Source organism: Mus caroli, unplaced genomic scaffold, assembly GCF_978045245.1.
Source record: "Mus caroli unplaced genomic scaffold, Mus_caroli_1 scaffold_11, whole genome shotgun sequence".
Lineage (NCBI taxonomy): Eukaryota > Metazoa > Chordata > Mammalia > Rodentia > Muridae > Mus > Mus caroli.
In genome coordinates, this window is record NW_028227266.1 from 104185410 (window position 1) to 104202631 (window position 17222).

Below are 17222 nucleotides of genomic sequence, written 5' to 3' on the forward strand. Positions count from 1 at the left end.
TGGTCCAGTCCCAGGGAGCTCCCTCCACGGGGCTGCAAACCCCCTCAGCTCCTTCAGTCCCTTCTCCAACTCCTCCATCGGCCTCAGTCCGATGATTGGCTGCAAGCATCCACCTCTGTATTTGTCAAGCTCTGGCAAAGCCTCTCAGGAGACAGCCATATCAGGCTTCCATCAGCAAGCACTACCTAGCACCCACACTATCGTCCAGGTTTGGTGACTGTAGATGGGATGGATCCCCAGGTAGGGCAATCTCCGGTTTCCTTCAGTCTCTGCTCTATACTTTGTCTCCATGTTTATGACACAGGAGGCCTGGTCATCAGCTACACCCACAGGCTGGCCCAGACTCCCCTGCTCTCAGCTCTGGGCCCCATCCTGGCTCATGAGATCTTAAGCACTGACCAGGATTTCCTTTACCATTTATTTTGACAATAAGTACTCCCCCCAACCCCCAGTGCCAACCTTGGCTTCCCATTAAAATCACTGAGAGATTTTTCAAAATCCTGTTGCCGAGCTGCAATATCCTGGCCAAATAAGTGAGATTACCAGAAGTGGATCTCAGGCTCGGGCAGATTGAAAGGTCTCCGGGTGAGCCCAATGTGCAGTCAAGGGCTGGAATGACCATGACACTGATGTAGACATTGTAGCTGTTTCCATCACCAAACAAGAACAGAACAGTCTGACTGCTCTAGCTCTTTCTGAGCTTACATGCTCTCCCGCCATTGCCCCTCTCTCCTAGAGAGTTACGCTCTCAACCCCTGCTGCATCTATTAACAGAATGCGCAGGTTTCTAGGACTCTTGTCTTCATTCATTCGCATGGAAGACCTGAAAGGCAGTACTGCACAGGTCTCTGGTGCAGGACACTGATGTGGCCATACAGTAGGACAAATTCACGTGACATATGTGTCAGGTGGATGTGCCAGCATTCTTCTCTTTTATCATCTGTGTCTGCCAGAATGCGGTGGGAGCTCAGAGGAAATGGTAGCGAGCCAGCTAAGGGGCACCACCTTTGAAAGCAGAAAGGGAACTGGTGGGGAGGGGGAAAGAGTCCATTCTAAGTGTTTCTGGGAACGTGACAATGAAACCCACTCTGCTCTATGACTTATACCAGCTAATACGAATGTTTCAAAAAGAAATGTCGTGGGTGCTAGCTTCATGGTTCAACCTAAGATGTGATTAAAAAAAAATGAATGAGGATATTGCTCGCATGTTGGAGTCTGAGACAATGCACATGATGTTATGCTAGCTTTCATGCAAAATAAAAAAAAAATGATTCGGCAGCTAGAGACATGGGGGTGGGAATGACTTCCTTCCAGTGACTTCCTGACATTTCCACTACACATGGGAGAAGACAGTCTTCCTAACAAAAGGAAGTCTTTGATTGGGAGAGAAGAGGGAACAGTTGAAGGGTCCAGAAATCTAGGTAGAACCTGAAGATGTGGGGTGAGGAAGAGAAAGCGTTAGAATAAGTAATGGCCTAAGCAAAGATGAGACATATGGGACTGTGGAGGAAGGACAAAGAGGACGCATAGTACCATGTCCTTCTTTTGTGGAGGACAGGAAACACCCACTGTTGAAACGCTCTGCTGCTTCAGTAGCTTTGGAACTATCAGACAATGCCTTGTACTGCAGCTCAGGCTTGCCTTGAATTTGTGATCTTCCTGTCTTTGCTTCCTTCATCCTGAGATTATAGTACTACAATACCAATTGGTGGATGCTTTGTTTATGTATTTATTATGTTCATCTGTAGTGTGTATATTCAAGGGTATATGGGTGCACATGTACATGTGTGTGCATGTGTGTATGTGTACATGTGTATATTAGTCAGGGTTTTCTAGAGTCATGGAACATATGGAATGTCTTTGTATATTGAGGGATTTTATTGTGATGATTTACAGTCTGTAGTCCAACTCCTCAACAATGGTCAGCTGTGACTGGAAAGTCCAAGAATCTAGTAGTTGCTCAGTCCCACGAGGCTAGTTGTTTCAGTTAGAAGTCAGTTCCAACGGATGTGCTGGCAGGTAAGTGCAAGCGGCAAAGAAGAATCTTCCTTCTGCCAATGTCCTTATGTAGGCCTCCAGCAGAAGGTGTGGCCCAGATTAAAGGTGTGTACCACCATGCCTGGATCTGGGACTTGTTTTGTCCCAGGTTGGCCTTGAACTCAGAGATCCCCTTGCCTCAGTCTCCTGGGATTAAAGGTGTGTACTACCTTGCCTGGGCCTAAGCTTTTCATGGCCACTATGCCTCAAGATCTCCATGCCAAGATCCAGGTGAGAAACTTGTGTCTTCCAGCCTCAAGATCTGGATCACAGGTGAGCCCTCCAACTCTGGATTGTGGATTTTAGTTCATTCCAGATATAGTCAAGTTGACAAGCAGGAATAGACATTACAGTGTGTATGCACCAGGTATTTTCCCTCTCACCCACCTCATGTTTTGAGACAGAGGCTGTCACTAAGCTCTGAGTTCATTGATTAATTAGATGGGCCAGCTCTAGGTCTCCACCTGTCCCCATCTCCCCATGCACCATACCTAGATTTTGACATGGGTTCTGGGGATGCAAACTGTGGTCCCCATTCTCCTGTAGCAGGCTCTTTACTGAGTGAGCCATCTCCTCAGCCCCTAGCTGTTCACTTTTCACACATACTCTGAGATGCCCAGTGGGTTGAGCAGCAGGTTGAACATGTCAGGGATGCATGAATATATTACAGACATGAAAGGTCCCAAAGTAAATCAGCAAAGGGGAACAGGGAGATAAGAAGAGGAGCTACTGCAGTGGTGACAATGTTCTCAGGAGATCAAGGCTTGGTTACATGTATTTCCTATATCAGTAATTTTACCTCAGTTAAGAAGAGGATAGCATCAGGCCTGATCGAGTTAAGAGTGAATTTGCATCTGAAGCTGAGAAACAAGGAGGGAGCAATGGGCACACATCATTTCTCAGGAGCCTGGGAAGAGCCAGTCTGACAGCTCAGGACCACAGACCCTTGGAAGCCCAGCAGCTGTGCAGTGCAGCTGGCAGCCATCACCATGGCAACACCCCCTCCCTGGAGAGCCACTTCGTCTATGGAAACCAACCATCATTTAAAAATTAACGCAGATAATTTTTAATGCAGATCCTCACTGGATCCGGCCTGACAAAAGCCATTTTTTAAAGAAATGCCCTTTCTGAGGACATAATTGGAACAAATGAGCAAATTTGACTAGAGATTGTGAATTAGATGGGTGGTTCTCAAACTTCAGCTTGTTTCAGACTCACCTGGTGAGCTTGTCAAAACACAGATGGCTGAACCCCACCCCTACAATGTCTGATTCAGCGCGGCTGGGCTTCAGGCCAGGACTCTGCATCTCTACCAAGTTACCAAGTGAAGCCGCCGCTGCAGATATCAGATCGGTGATAGACCGCTGAGAGTCGGTGGCCTGCATGCTCATTGTTTCGGTGCTAATTTCCTGACTTCCTATCACTTTACTGTGGTTAGGAATGAGAGGGTCCGTGGTCTTAGAGGGCACAGTAGTTGTTTGGGACAAGGGAGCTTTTGACCTGGAACTTTGTGCTCCCTTTCTGTTGCTATGACAAAACGCCCGAGGAAATCGACTTGAAAGCGGGAAGGATTCATTTTAACTCGCAGTTTCAGAGGCTTCAGTCAGTAGTCAGCTGCTTCTATTGCTTTGGGGGCTGTGGTGAGGGAGACTGTTCTGGTGAGAAGCGCACGGCTGAGAGAAGTTCCTCATGGAGAGGGTGGGCATCTGGGGAGGGCAGAGTGAGGAGGAGGCCAGAACTCTGATGCCACCCTCAAGGAATGACACCAGAGTCCTAAGGCCCTACTTTCTTCTTTTTTTTTTTAATTTTTAATATTTTTTATTACGTATTTTCCTCAATTACATTTCCAATGCTATCCCAAAAGTCCCCCATACCCCCCCCCCCACTTCCCTAACCACCCATTCCCATTCTTTTGGCCCTGGCATTCCCCTGTATTGGGGCATATAAAGTTTGCAAGTCCAATGAAGGCCCTACTTTCTAGAGTTTCCACCACTTTCCAATAAACTGGTACCTAAGCCTCTGTATCATGCAGGCCTTTGAGAGACATTCATGCAGTTCAAGACACACACTACAACAGGTTTATTTTCGAGATGTTCAGGAAAAGGCTAGAGTGTATAGAAAGGGAAAAGGGAAATAGAGAAGGAAATGTGGGGTGTAGCTAGCAATAAACCTGGGAAGTCTACGGGAATGAGATGGAGGAGATCACTGTCCTAGTCTCACAAACTGCCTGGAAGCTCAAAATTATCGTAAAATTAAAAAAGAAAAAAAAAAAGGTAAAAAGTAACCTTGCCAGAGAAAGTTAGAGCATGGCACCCATGGCTGCTGCATGGACAGTCACTAGCTGCACAGGCCACTTTATTTTAAATTAATTAAAACTAAACAGTACCCTTCAAAGACAAACGTCATGTGGAGCAGAGGGGACAAGAGCAGAAGGCAGGGCTACAGGCCTGTTCACTTTCCCCGAGCCCCCTACTGAGCAATACCTACCTCCCTTTAAGATGTTTTAAGATGAGGAGACCATTTTTAAGAATGTGCCCCAGGTATGGGAGCCAACACCTACAATCTTATTAGCTCTTGGGAGATGGAGATGGGAGTGCAGGAGTTCTAGGCCAGCTATGGCTACAGAGTGAACTTGGGAGCAGTATGGATTGCATAAGGCAATATATCAACATTTTACAAGTAAGTGAGTAAGCCGAGGTCATCAGTGGGGGAAACCAATCATCACATGTAGGAGCTGTCGTTATTTGTAAAAGTGAAAGCTTATCAACTAAAAGAGCTAAAGAAGAAAAAGTATTAAATGATAACAGATCATTTAGAGCATAGCTACATATCCAAATATCTATAACTTTGCAAATATTGGACACACATTTTCCCGAAGTGGCTATTCAATGTGCCCACCCTACACTCATCATCTTACTGACTTTCCTAACAACCCATTAGGTAGAGAAGTTACATACCTAAGCAACTGGTTTCATCACTACTAAGCTCCGCCCCCCCCCGGAATACATGTGTGTGTGTGTGTTTGTGTGTGTGTGTCTATATCTCTGCCTCTCTGTCTCTCCCTCCCTCTCCTCAAAGCAGAGAAGGAACAAGCCAAGAGAGAAGAAAGGTCAAATTGAGAATACTCAGGTTCATTTAGATGAAATTGACTAGTGGTTCCTTAGTGGGTATAGCAAATGGGTAAAGCTGCAATGGTGTTTTTTTTCTTTTTCTTTTTCTTTTTCTTTTTTTTTTTTTTTAAGATTTATTATGTATACATAGTTCTGCCTGCATGTATGCCTGCAGGCCAGAAGAGATACCAGATCTCATTATAGATGCTTCTGAGCTACCATGTGGTTGCTGGGAATTGAACTTAGGATCTCTGGAAGAGCAGACAGTGCTCTTTAACCTCAGCCACCTCTTCAGCCCCTGCAATGCTGTTTTGGGAACAATCTCTACCCTCCTTCCTGCCTCCCAGTCATATGGCACCCTCAGATTCCATCTGGCTGTCCAAAGTCTCTTAGCCAAACAAGCAGGCCTTCTGCTCCAAAAAGACTTCTTTCTTCCCAGCATAATTTCTCTAATTTTTCATTCTCTACAGCTTCTAGTGCCCTAAGAAGTATTTGGGTAGCCTGGCTCCCAGATCATCTCGACACAACCTTAAGCATGGCATCTTCTATTATGCTCTGCCCAGTACAGATATCCTGCTCATCTACCCTATACCTAACCTCGGAGCTGGAGATTCACAGATCCAGACCAGTTTCCTGGTGTCCATCTTCTTCTCTCTCAGCTTTCTAAGCTTCATGATCCTTTCAGGCTCAGTAAAACACAAAGCTCTTACTTCAAGTAAACAGAGAATAGCTGAGAAAACTGCGCGTACTTGAAGCCATAATTCACAAGTCAATAAATAGGAGAGACTTCGCCTCTACTATACTTAGATTAAGAGTCTAGATAGATAACTAAGCATTTGTTATGTTATCATAGGAGGTTTGGGCATAGATGCCCCCCCATATATGTAAAAGCATTCCGTTACAGACATTTCTTCTTAAAATAGCGCACTCTGACTGATTTGCCAAAGGGAGAGAAATAATCATTAGGAATGAGTTTGGTCACTTACTTAGAGAAGACTCCTCTGAGCTATGAGACAGGAGACTCCAGGCTTATAGATAATTCAACTTACTGTTTGATAACAGGATTTTTAAGATGTCTCTTTATATAAAATTTTTGTCATGCAACAGATTTTTAGAGAGGAGAGTCTCACCTCACAGTATTCCGTGATAATGCAAAAAGTCTCCTGCTCCACGAAGCTTTCGTGGAATCTGACAATGGTGGGATGATGGAGCCTGGAGAGGAGCTGAGCTTCCACATTGGCCTGCACGGTCTCATTTGGATTTAATTCGCCAACAGAGATTTCCTTCAGTACCTTTCTGTGGCCAAAAAACAATAAAAAGCAAAGGAAGAAACGAAAAAGAAAGAAAAGGAGAAGAAAGAAAGACATCAAGAGTTGAGAAGTCTGTTTCTCTGTTGGAAGGACGTGGTACAGAACCCCTCACCATGCCCAGGAAATAATCAGCTGCTCCAGGGCCTAGTTCTACCTGCTATGGGTCTGAGGCCCTGGGTCCCTGCCTGTCCCACCCAGTACCATGGTGCTCCACAGCCTCTGAAGGCCACATTGTGCTGCGCACTCTATGACTTATAAGGGCAGACATGGAGCCTGGAGCAGTGCAGTGGGGCACTCCCCTCCATCCCATAAGACATTCGGTTTCTTTCACAGCATCTGTTTCCATCTCCGTGTGATCCATTTTGTCTGTGGCTGCCCATCTGCACTCACCACGACTTCTCTCTCTCTGCCTGTCTTCTACACCCTCCTCCTTCCTCCACTCCCTCTCTACATCTCACTCTGTGGTTTATGGAATCTCCCTGTCTCTCTGCTTCTGCCTCTGTGTCTCTGTCTCTGTCTCTGTTTCTCTCTCTTATTCGCTCACTCACTCTCAATCCCTCCCTCTACTCTAAAATGCTCCCAAACGTTTCAATTGAATGTCAGTCCATATGCGCAATTTCTTTCTCTTCTCTCCTAACTGTCCTTGGCACACCATGCTCTGTTGCTGGCAGGATTTCGGAAGACAAAAGTTTTAACTAAAAACATTGAAGAATTGATAGAGATACTTAGAATCTCTGTCGTGGATAAATAGAGGAGCTCATTAGCTCTCCAAATCATTAATTTAAAAAAGTGTGATAGCATCATGAAGAGTGGACCAAAACACTACCTCTCCCCATCCAAGAAAAAAAAAATAGTCTGATGAGCAAACCAATTATAGTACCACACTGTAAACTAGATCGCCTGGGGACAGCACTTTAGCACGCCAATTACACTCTGCAGACAGATGCCTCTGATTGCCAGGGAGCCTGGCTGCTCATTAAGGCAAGTTCTGCAGGACTCCTGCTAGAAAACACTTTGCAAAAACTATTAAGAGTCACTACCTTGGCATCTTAGTAGAAACTCTTAATTAAAGCCTGCACAGCCACTCCTCGACTGCCGGCAGACTCCAGCCATGTCTAACAGGTGTTCACTCTGCCCTTGCCATATGGAGTGCACAAGGCTGGCAGACTCGCTGGTGTGCCCATGCACTTCTGGCCTTCTGTTTGGGAGACATCCTTACCCAAATCACTGGGTCTAATCCCAGATCTGTTTATGCCACTGTGCCCACCATTACGAATTTATATGTGATATAAACTGATGGAAGATGAATATCAGTTTACCCTTGTTAGAGAAAAATAAACGAAAGGCTTACCAAAAAAGTTGACAATGACAAGTGGCAAAAACACTTTTCCTGTCTTAACGGGGGTAAGCTTGCACAACTCTACTGTGCACTCAAGATTTCTAAGTATCTTAGTAGAAGATAAACCAGTCTGGAAAATGTGTGTGTGTGTGCTTTCTATGAAAAAAAAAAAAAAAAAGATGAAGGGGAATCTAACCAAAGGGCCAAAAGATTTTAGATTTTGACAACACATAATAAAGTTGGAGATGCGAAATGTTTTTCCTCTCTCAATGAAGGTCCTTTCAATTCACTGTTTATTCTGTCCAACTAGCTACTAACCTCAATTTCACTAAACAGGGAGGCTCCTACCACTCTTTAAAACGTGTGCTACAAGCCTTTCATTCACTAGGGCAAACCTTTCTCTCCAGCTGTGTAACTGTGAAGGAACAGAAGTTGCCTCCGGTAATGTTAACCCTGGCTACTCAGTCAGACGTGAGGCATGAGAGCTTTGGGAGCATAGTCAGCACACTCGCATGTGTTCCTGGGGCACAATCTGTGGTTTAAATGTTTGCAGTAGCAGCAGGACCTAGAGGTGACATGAGGACCTGAGCTTGGATCCCTAAATGTCAGGGATAATCTGAGGAGAGTGGACAAAGGAGCCCCAGGGCCTCGCTAGCCAGCCAGCCAGCCAGCCAGCCAGGCTAATCAGGAAATTCTAAATCCAGTGAGAAACCATATCTCAAAAAGGAAGATGGAGAAGTGATTGAGAGAGGCATCACCATGCCAACCGCTGACCTCCTTACACACCTGCATGGATGGACACACACACACACACACACACACACACATGAAATGAAAATTCTAAGTCAGACATTCTACCCTGCAAGTTGAAAGAATAAATATGAAAATGAGAAAATTCCCTTGTCCTCTAGTATTAGGGGATTAAACTTGACTTACCTTTTGGACCAATACACATGCACATGCATGCACATGCGCACATGTGCACACACACACACTCACACAGTAATGTGTTTCTCCTCTCTAAACTCTGAGAATAAAACCCTTCTAAGACAACATCATAGAGAATACAGTTTTCTTACAATGTAAGCATTTTAGCATGTTCATTTTAAAGGTTCTCCATAGTCCATGATTTTAAGTTCCTCTCATCCCCAAACAAAAGCCAACAGAGAACTGTCAGCTCCCACACAGGATTGTGGCAGGTGTGGGGCTCTTTCCAAGATGTGCACAGGCTTTGGGCTCTATTCTCTACTTACAGGAGTCTTTCAGTATGTTGGAATTTTTAAAAATCATTTATAAACATTTAGTTCTCTTCCTTAACCAGCAGTGTGCTCACACTGGCTTCATTAGATGCCAAAGAGCCTGTTAGGACTCCTTCCTGGAGAATGGAACAGATTCTACAGCAATGCATGGTGGGTACCAATCTATAGAAAAACTATTTTATTAAGACTTTTTTGAGGGAGGGGGCAGGGACAGGCCTGTTTTCATAAGTGGTACTTCAGACTGTTAATATGCCCAAAATAAAAAAAATAAATAAAAAAGAATGACATCTAAAGACACACTTTCTTCTCTAGCCTCTGAAGGGTGTATGGCAGCAGGCAGTTTAATGACATCTTCATAGTGCTTTTGATAATTTACCATGCTCTGGCTGGCATGCAACTGTAAAAGTCACAGTGGTTAAGCATAATAATATAAAAGCCTTACACAGACTTGCAATGGCTCTCTTGCTGGGAAGGAACATGTGCTATAAAAAGCTTGAACATGCTTATTTTCCAGGCAAGCATCAGCCACTACAGAATACAATACGAAATTTTCCACAGTTTTGTGCCCAGTCCCTGTCTGACCATTCAATGATAAAGCATAAGACTGAATATGCCCATAACTTAGCAGATAAAGCTTGGCCTATTAAGATAGTTGGTGTCTACCATACTGTCTGTAGGGGACACACATATATTCTGCCCTCCTTGCCTAAAAGCACAGTTACTGGACCAAAAGAAGGAACTCTGGTGGCATATCCACATAAGAGCCATATTCACTGAAGACAATCTGGAGGCTTGCCATGGCAAGGGCAGCTCATCGCTTGCTCAGTGGCTTTCAGCCTGTCACCCCTCCCTACATAACATGACAGATACTTAGTTTATCAAACTCTTGACTGTTTGGAGGAAACTATGACAGCAGAAAGGAGAGCTGTCCCTGAAGACCCAGCTTAGTTTTGCAAACGCCCTCTTCTCCTGCCTGAGTGGCATGTTGTTTTCTAGAGTTTGTAGTAAACTGACAAACTTTGGAAAGTGACTTTTGAAATTTAAGATAACTGTCACCAATTTGTTTCCCTTAAAAATCATCCTACTGTTTCTACAAATGAGACAGATAGATGGCATATCTGAGAGACTGATCATGTATTATCTCCCCCCTCCATTGTCTATGTGTTCTTCTATAATCTCCCTGTTCAACCAGACACAGACATTGCTTCAGGTCCAAGAGAGAACCACTACAAAAGCTGAACTCAGATCTCTGGCCCTTGGATGTCCAGGAGATGAGACAAGCCTAAAAAGCAAGAATCTGGACGAACGCTTGGACAGTGGGTGAGCTGTCTCCACCCTCAGAAAAGAAAGAGGTACTCTATACCAGGGAGTATGACAGGGTCAGAAAATAAAAAGGAAATGGAAGCCAGGCCCAGGAAAGAAGCCACATTAGAAATCCAAGATGTACAAGAGGGCTCAGAGCAGAAGGCCTGCACATTCTTTCTAAGACAGAGCATAGTGCAGAAACCCGAATCTTCTGTGTCCAGTTGTAGAAGGGCCTTCAAGTGGTATGTAAACACATGTACCCTAGAGAGCTCTAGAATATCCAGGATCCTGTGTGAGCCTCACCTAAATACCAACATCTCAAGAGAGGCCTGCAGGACGGTGGATGCAATCCAACAGCTTTCCAGCAAACTCAGAACTAGGATCGATTGCTTTGTGAGTTAGCATCCAACATCCACCTGCAGACAGTGGTAAATGCTCACCAACTGTGCCAGCACATGAGCATTGTGTAGCTCTGGTCCCTTCCATGTGGGAGCTGGGAAAGGCAGATATTAAACTATAAAGATATGTGTGCATGGATGCAATATAAATATATGCTTTTAAGTCTTGAATTGAGATGGATTCTATCTTAGTTAGGGTTTCCATTGCTGAGAAGAGACACCATGACCAAGGCAGCTCTTATAAAGGACACCATTTAATTGAGGTTAGCTTACAGGTTGAGTGGTTCAGTCCATTATCATCATGGCAGAAAGCATGACAGTATCCAGGCAGGCATGGGGCTAGAGGAACTAAGAGTTCTACATCTTCATATAAGGGAAATCAAGAACAGACTGTCTCATGGGCAGCTAGGAGGAGGGTCTCAAAGCCCATACCCACAGTGACACACCTCCAACAAGGCCACACCTACTTCAACAAGTCCACACCTCCTAACAGTACTACTCCCTATGGGTCAAGCATATTCAAACCACCACAAATGTTTTGACGTTAGGATAGAGTATCTGAAGTCTTCTGGCATCAGGGCTAGGAAGGCACTGTATTAGGACAAAAATCACAGGAAATAGGTTTTAAACTTAACTAAACAAGAAGTTTGGGGATTTGTTTACATTTTAAAAATTCAGCATTTAAATGTTTAGCAAAGAAGAGTTTTAAGATAGCCCTTTCTTAAATCTTTTAAGACATTTTTTTATGTCTTTCTTAAATAGAAGGACCTCCATTTACCTCCTCTGGTTGCTCGAGCCATCAAGGCTGCACATATCTGTCACTGCAGCAATGCTCCATCTCCAGACAGCTTCCTTACATTGAAGTAGTTCCCTGGGAGGTGAATCCCGCCTTCTCCAGGTGACAAACACTGATCAACAACCCCTGTGCCCCTCTCCACACCCTCACAGCCTCTCCTAAGTCGGACACTGATGAGTGGTCCATGTTCTGCGAAATTAGCTGTGCTGAACTGAGACTTGAACATAGGACTGAGCCATATGAAGAACTTACATATGTGGTGGGCAGGGCTTTCCTCTTGTTGAAGCCGGTGTTTGGCAATATCAGTGGTGATGCTAGGACCTCTGCCCTGCACCCCCCAACCTTTTTACAACAGCTGAGAGCTACCTATGACACTTTACATCTGAAGTGGTCAGAACTTAGCCAGCAGAGGCTTAACTCACTTTCTTCTTTTCCTTGAAACTTAGGCTCTTCTAAAGGAAGTTTAAGGCCACAGTGTTACTCTCCTACTTAGCAGGAGTTATCACAACAGCATTAACCTCCTGTTTGAATAACATCTCATCTTCTTTAATACAGCATATAACTTAGTAAGTGTAGAGGTATAAACAATGGCAGAGATGGATAATTTTAGCTAGTACACTGACTTTTCTTTAATGAAAAATCAAAACGTCAAGATACTTAAATCTGGAGGGAAAATTCCAGGATGGGGAAATCATATAGACAGAATTTTATTGCTGATGCTTTTCTTCCTTTGACAAGAAAAAAAAAGTATATTTTATGCCCTTGGTAAAATAAAAAGACAAAATCCCTTACTGGGTCATTACACAGCAGAAACGTGAGCTGACTCTTGCTTTTTAACAATTTAATCTTGATCTTCGCTCATTTGAGGACTGGGATCCTACTTCCTCCTGTATATTCCTCTCATCACAAGCTTGTAGCAGGGTCCTTGGTCTGGCAGGGGCTCCAATGACATTATGGTGTAAAACAAGGACAGCAGACAGAGCTGAGGAGCAGGCTGCTGACATCAGACTCCAGGGTCCGTGCAGGGTCCCAGACTGTCACTACCAGAGAGACCTTAAGGTAGGACATTTCACACTTCTGTTACCTCGCTGTCTACAGACTGCCCTCTGTGTGGCAGACACCATGCTGTGTGCTGAAGACACAAATGTGAAAAGGGTAACTAAAGCTCCTGCCTTTCAAGCGCACAGGAAGCAAGTATAAAACCGTTGTCAACTTCATGGTCAACCTACAGAAGAACTGGGAGTGAGGCTGAGAACCCTAACCTTCATCATGGAGAAAGGGAAAGCAAAATTCTTTAGACTCAAGTGCCAGGACCCTGACTTTTGTGCAAAGTTCTAAACAGGTGAATCCTACAAACCAAAAAGTGAAGCTATCGCTCTTTGCTATTTTCCCAATACAAATCAATACTCAGTAGAAAAATGGCTGTAGGTTTAGTCTTTGAATAGGGTATGAGAGTCAATAGCATATAGCTTTTAAAACAGAAGTACTTTTTACATTAAATAATATGAAAATGTGGATAAGGGCTTTTGCTGAGAGGAGATATTCTATTTTTTAAAAACAATATTTTTAATTCTGTAATAATTTCGTATAGTGCATTTTGATCATATTCACTCTTCCTCCCCTAACTCCTCCCAGACCTACTACCATCCCAGAACTACCCCACCATCCCAGACCTACCACCACCCCAGACCTACCACCATCCCAGACCTACCACCACCCGAGACCTACCACCATCCCAGACCCACCCAAGTTTGTACCTTCACATTTTAAAGTTCACTGAGTCGGATTTGTGCTGCCCATATAGTCTTGGGTATGTAGTCAACCTACTGGGGAACATACCCTTAGAAAAAAAACTATTTCCCCCATTCCTGGCAACTGTAAGTTACCAATGCTCCTCATCTAGAGGTGGGACTTTGTGCCAACTTCCTCCCTCCAGGCTGGAATTTTTGTCTGGCTTAAGTTTACACAGACTTTGTGCACACTGTCTCAAGGGCTGTGAGTTTATATGTGCAGCTGTCCCACTACACCCAGAAAACACTGTGTTGTTGGAACTGTGGCTTCCAATATGGCTCTTCCAGTCTTCCTGTCCCTTCTCGCCTGTGACCCCTGAGTTCTGGGAAGAGGGGGTATGATAAAGATGTATCCATCAAAGACTCTAAGGTGACGAAACCTCTTAAGAGACACGCCAAGCCATCAGCTACACTAACTAGTCCTTCCTTTTCTCCCTATACATCTACCGCCAACTTCCATCCAAAAGAGCCTTGAAAACTCCAGCATGTTTTCAGAACAAGAGTGAGGCAAATCCCCAGTAAGCACTCCTCTGCTCTGAGGGCTCTTCATGTGGGCAACCCTGAGAGCAGGTCCTGAGACCAAGGGTTTGTGTGCAATTAGTCAATGCAAGAGAGTGACAGAAACATGAAAGGGGGAGCTATAGAAGGGGAGGAAGCCATTACAGGGTTCATCATCAAGATAGTTACCAAGACAAATATCGGTGCCTTGGCTTTGTGATGTTATGCTGACAGTCAGTGACAACTGCGAAACTCAGAGCTCTGCTCCACAGACCAGAGATGGGGAGCTGCTCTGAACCCATCACTTCCCATCACTCCCTGGTTGCCTGTGTTCCAACTTCTCCTCCAAATTGAATGGCTCCCTTCTAGGAGAGAGGAGGGAGACTTGTCAGACTGAAGTAGCTGCTCTCATGCGGGCGCCAGTCTTTACCCAAGTCCAGGTGGGTTTTTCGGTGATGCAGCTGCCTTTGAGTCACCCCCCAAAAACTGACTCGCCCAACTAGACCTAAGTAAAAGCACTTTTTTGGTCTGTCATTGTTGCCCTATCAGAGGTGAAGAGACATTTGCTCATATCTCCCTAGGGCCACTCACTCAACAGGACTGCTTCTGGGAGCATGAATGTCCCTACCCTTCTAACCTGATAGAACAATGGAGACCCAGAACTGTAGGTATTGCCAGCGTAGGCTGAGCATATGCACAGAGCATGTTATATGCTCAGAAGACACAGACAGGACCCCAACCCCACCTCTCACAAGGATAAGTATGAAGGAACGGTCCCTGTTTTACATTCTGCTCTACTGTATCCATATTCCTACAGATGGCGGGTGTTTCAGTTAACTCTGCGATGCTGTGCCTAGCTAACAGAAACGACTTAAGGGAGGGAGAAGTCCCTTCTGCCTCATAGTTTCAGAAGGATTCAGTCTGTGGTGGTGAGGAAGGGTGAGTGGCTCTGTCCCTAGTGGGAGAAGAAGGAGGCTGAGCAGCTGTTCACAAAGAACAGAGAACAAGTCAGAACAGGAGGCATAGGCTTCAAAGGGACCTACTTCTACCAGCCAAAGCCCCCCACCTCTCAAAGACACAACAGCCTTCAAATTAGTGCTACAAGCTGGGGGCCTGAAACTTCAGGGAACATTTCAGATTCAAACTGTGTGGTGTTTGAATGAGAATGGCCCTATAGGCTCATATATTTGAATACCTGGTTGCTCTCTCCTGATCTCTCTCTCTCTCTCTCTCTCTCTGTCTCTCTCCTGATCTCTCTCCTCTCTCTCTCTCTCTCCTCTCTCCTTTCTTCTCTCTCTGTCTCTCTCTCTCTCTCTGTCTCTCTCTCTGTCTCTGTCTCTCTGTCTCTGTCTCTCTCTGTCTCTCTCTCTGTCTCTCTCTCTGTCTCTCTCTCTGTCTCTCTCTCTGTCTCTGTCTCTCTGTCTCTCTGTCTCTGTCTCTCTCTCTCTCTCTCTCTCTCTCTCTCTCTCTCTCTCTCTCTCTCTCTCTCTCTCTCCTGCCTGTAGACTAGGATGTAAATTCTCAACTATTGCTACAGCACCACGCCTGCCTGTCTGCTGTTACACTCCACATCATGACGGTCATGGACTCATTCTTTGAAATTATAAACAAGCCCCCAATTAAATGTTTTCTTTTATAAGTTGCCTTGGTGATAGTGTCTCTTTACAACAATAGAACAAAAGCTAAGAAAACTGGCTAATAATAGGACATATTGATTCCTAGACAAGTGAAATCAAGTGTCACAAAGGTAGATAATAGCTAGACGGGCAGACAGACAATAGATATAGATCAATAGATTGATTGATGATTGCTAGTTAAATGACTGATAGGTAGATAGATGATAGATAGACAGACAGACAGATAGACAGAAAATAGATATAGATGAATAGATGATAGAAAAAAGAAATTAAGAAAGAAAGAAAGAAAGAAAGAAAGAGAGAGAGAGAGAGAGAGAGAGAGAGGAAGAAAGGGAGGAAGGAAGGGAGGGAGGAAGGAAGGAAGGGAGGGAGGGAGGGAGGGAGGGAGGGAGGGAGGGAGGGAGGGAGGGAAAGAAAGAAAGAAAGAAAGAAAGAAAGAAAGAAAGAAAGAAAGAAAGAAAGAAAGAAAGAAAGAAGGAAGGAAAATAGATGATAGAGATAGTTTATGGATAAATAGTAAGATGACAAATGGATAGAAGGGAATAGGTAAATGATTAGATAGATGATCAGATAGATCATTGATAGGGCGATGAATAGATAAAGCAAATAACAATACAAGTAGAGGCAAGACAGAACTACTGCAGACATTTTTCTGTAGCAATTTCACTACTTCTGAGTATGGTCAGGATTACGTTTCCAAGGCTGGCCCTACAACACATTTTACACGTTGAGTTTCACTTTTAAGGAGCACAGAGTAAGTAGAACGTTTAGGAGCGGGAGCTTGAGGATGTGTATTGCCTAATAAAAAAATCACTACCCATAAATCCAGTGTCTTTTTTTTCAGTCTTTACAGATAATGAAAATAAATGTGTCCTAGCTAGAGATGGGGCTGATGCTCAGCGGGTGTCCTTGATGGAGATTCTACACTTATTTGTATGGAAGCACTGAGAAAAGCTTTCATAGCAAAGCCTTTCTCAACTCTTGCACGTGCTGGTGCTCAAAGGCCAGGCTCATACTTACTTGCCATAGAATTCTCCATTCCTGGAAGCATCTTGTGGGCTTGAGTAAAACTAGACTTGTACATTGCTCACTTTTCAATTCACTAAACCACAGAACTCTAACATCGTGTAAGTCCACATTTATTTCTTTGTCTTTCTCTGGCTGAGGATTATCATCTTTTGTTCATGCCAGCAATCCCTCGCACACACAAGCTATTCCAATAGCATCTGCTGATGGCTGAATGATCAAAATGAACAGGACCCCAAGCACTGGGATCAAAGGACCTATAAGTCACAGGTCTTCCACATGAGCCCTCAGTGACCCTTAGAGCAGAGAATCAATCAGAAAATGGAAATTTATTTAACAAATATGGTTTTAATGTATGTACTGGAGGAGCGCTTTCCTAGACGCAAACACAACCATGGGAGTGGACAATAACATGAACACAAACAAAGAGAAACAGAGGTGAATGGCAGTGGGCACAGCTTTGCTCGGCCATGTCACCATGCGGCAGAGATGGTGATACCCAGTGCAGTCATCTTGCTCACAGAAAGTGCAAGGGCACCGTTTTCCTATGCCTACACCTTTATTCCATCTATTTTCCAATTTGGGGATAGAATAGTATGTTTTTGCTTCATTTTAAAGGTAAGCATGTCTCGGAGATCAGGCAATGACAGGACCTCCAGCCAGGAAGGTCCTGTTCCTTGAAATGTCACCTATGATCTTAATGCGCATCTCGGCAGA

The 17222-nt window shown here is 44.4% G+C and overlaps 1 protein-coding gene across 3 annotated transcripts in view; it reads right to left on the bottom strand.

Moving 5' to 3' along the window:
- Nek11 (NIMA related kinase 11) overlaps window positions 1–17222 on the bottom strand; it is a 259470-nt gene that overhangs the window by 201431 nt on the left and 40817 nt on the right. For all 3 annotated transcript variants that reach the window (XM_021171349.3, XM_021171347.3, XM_021171348.3), the window contains exon 3: window positions 6278–6443. In XM_021171349.3, coding sequence (XP_021027008.1) covers window positions 6278–6443 — 166 coding nt within the window. The remainder of the gene's footprint in view (window positions 1–6277; window positions 6444–17222) is intronic.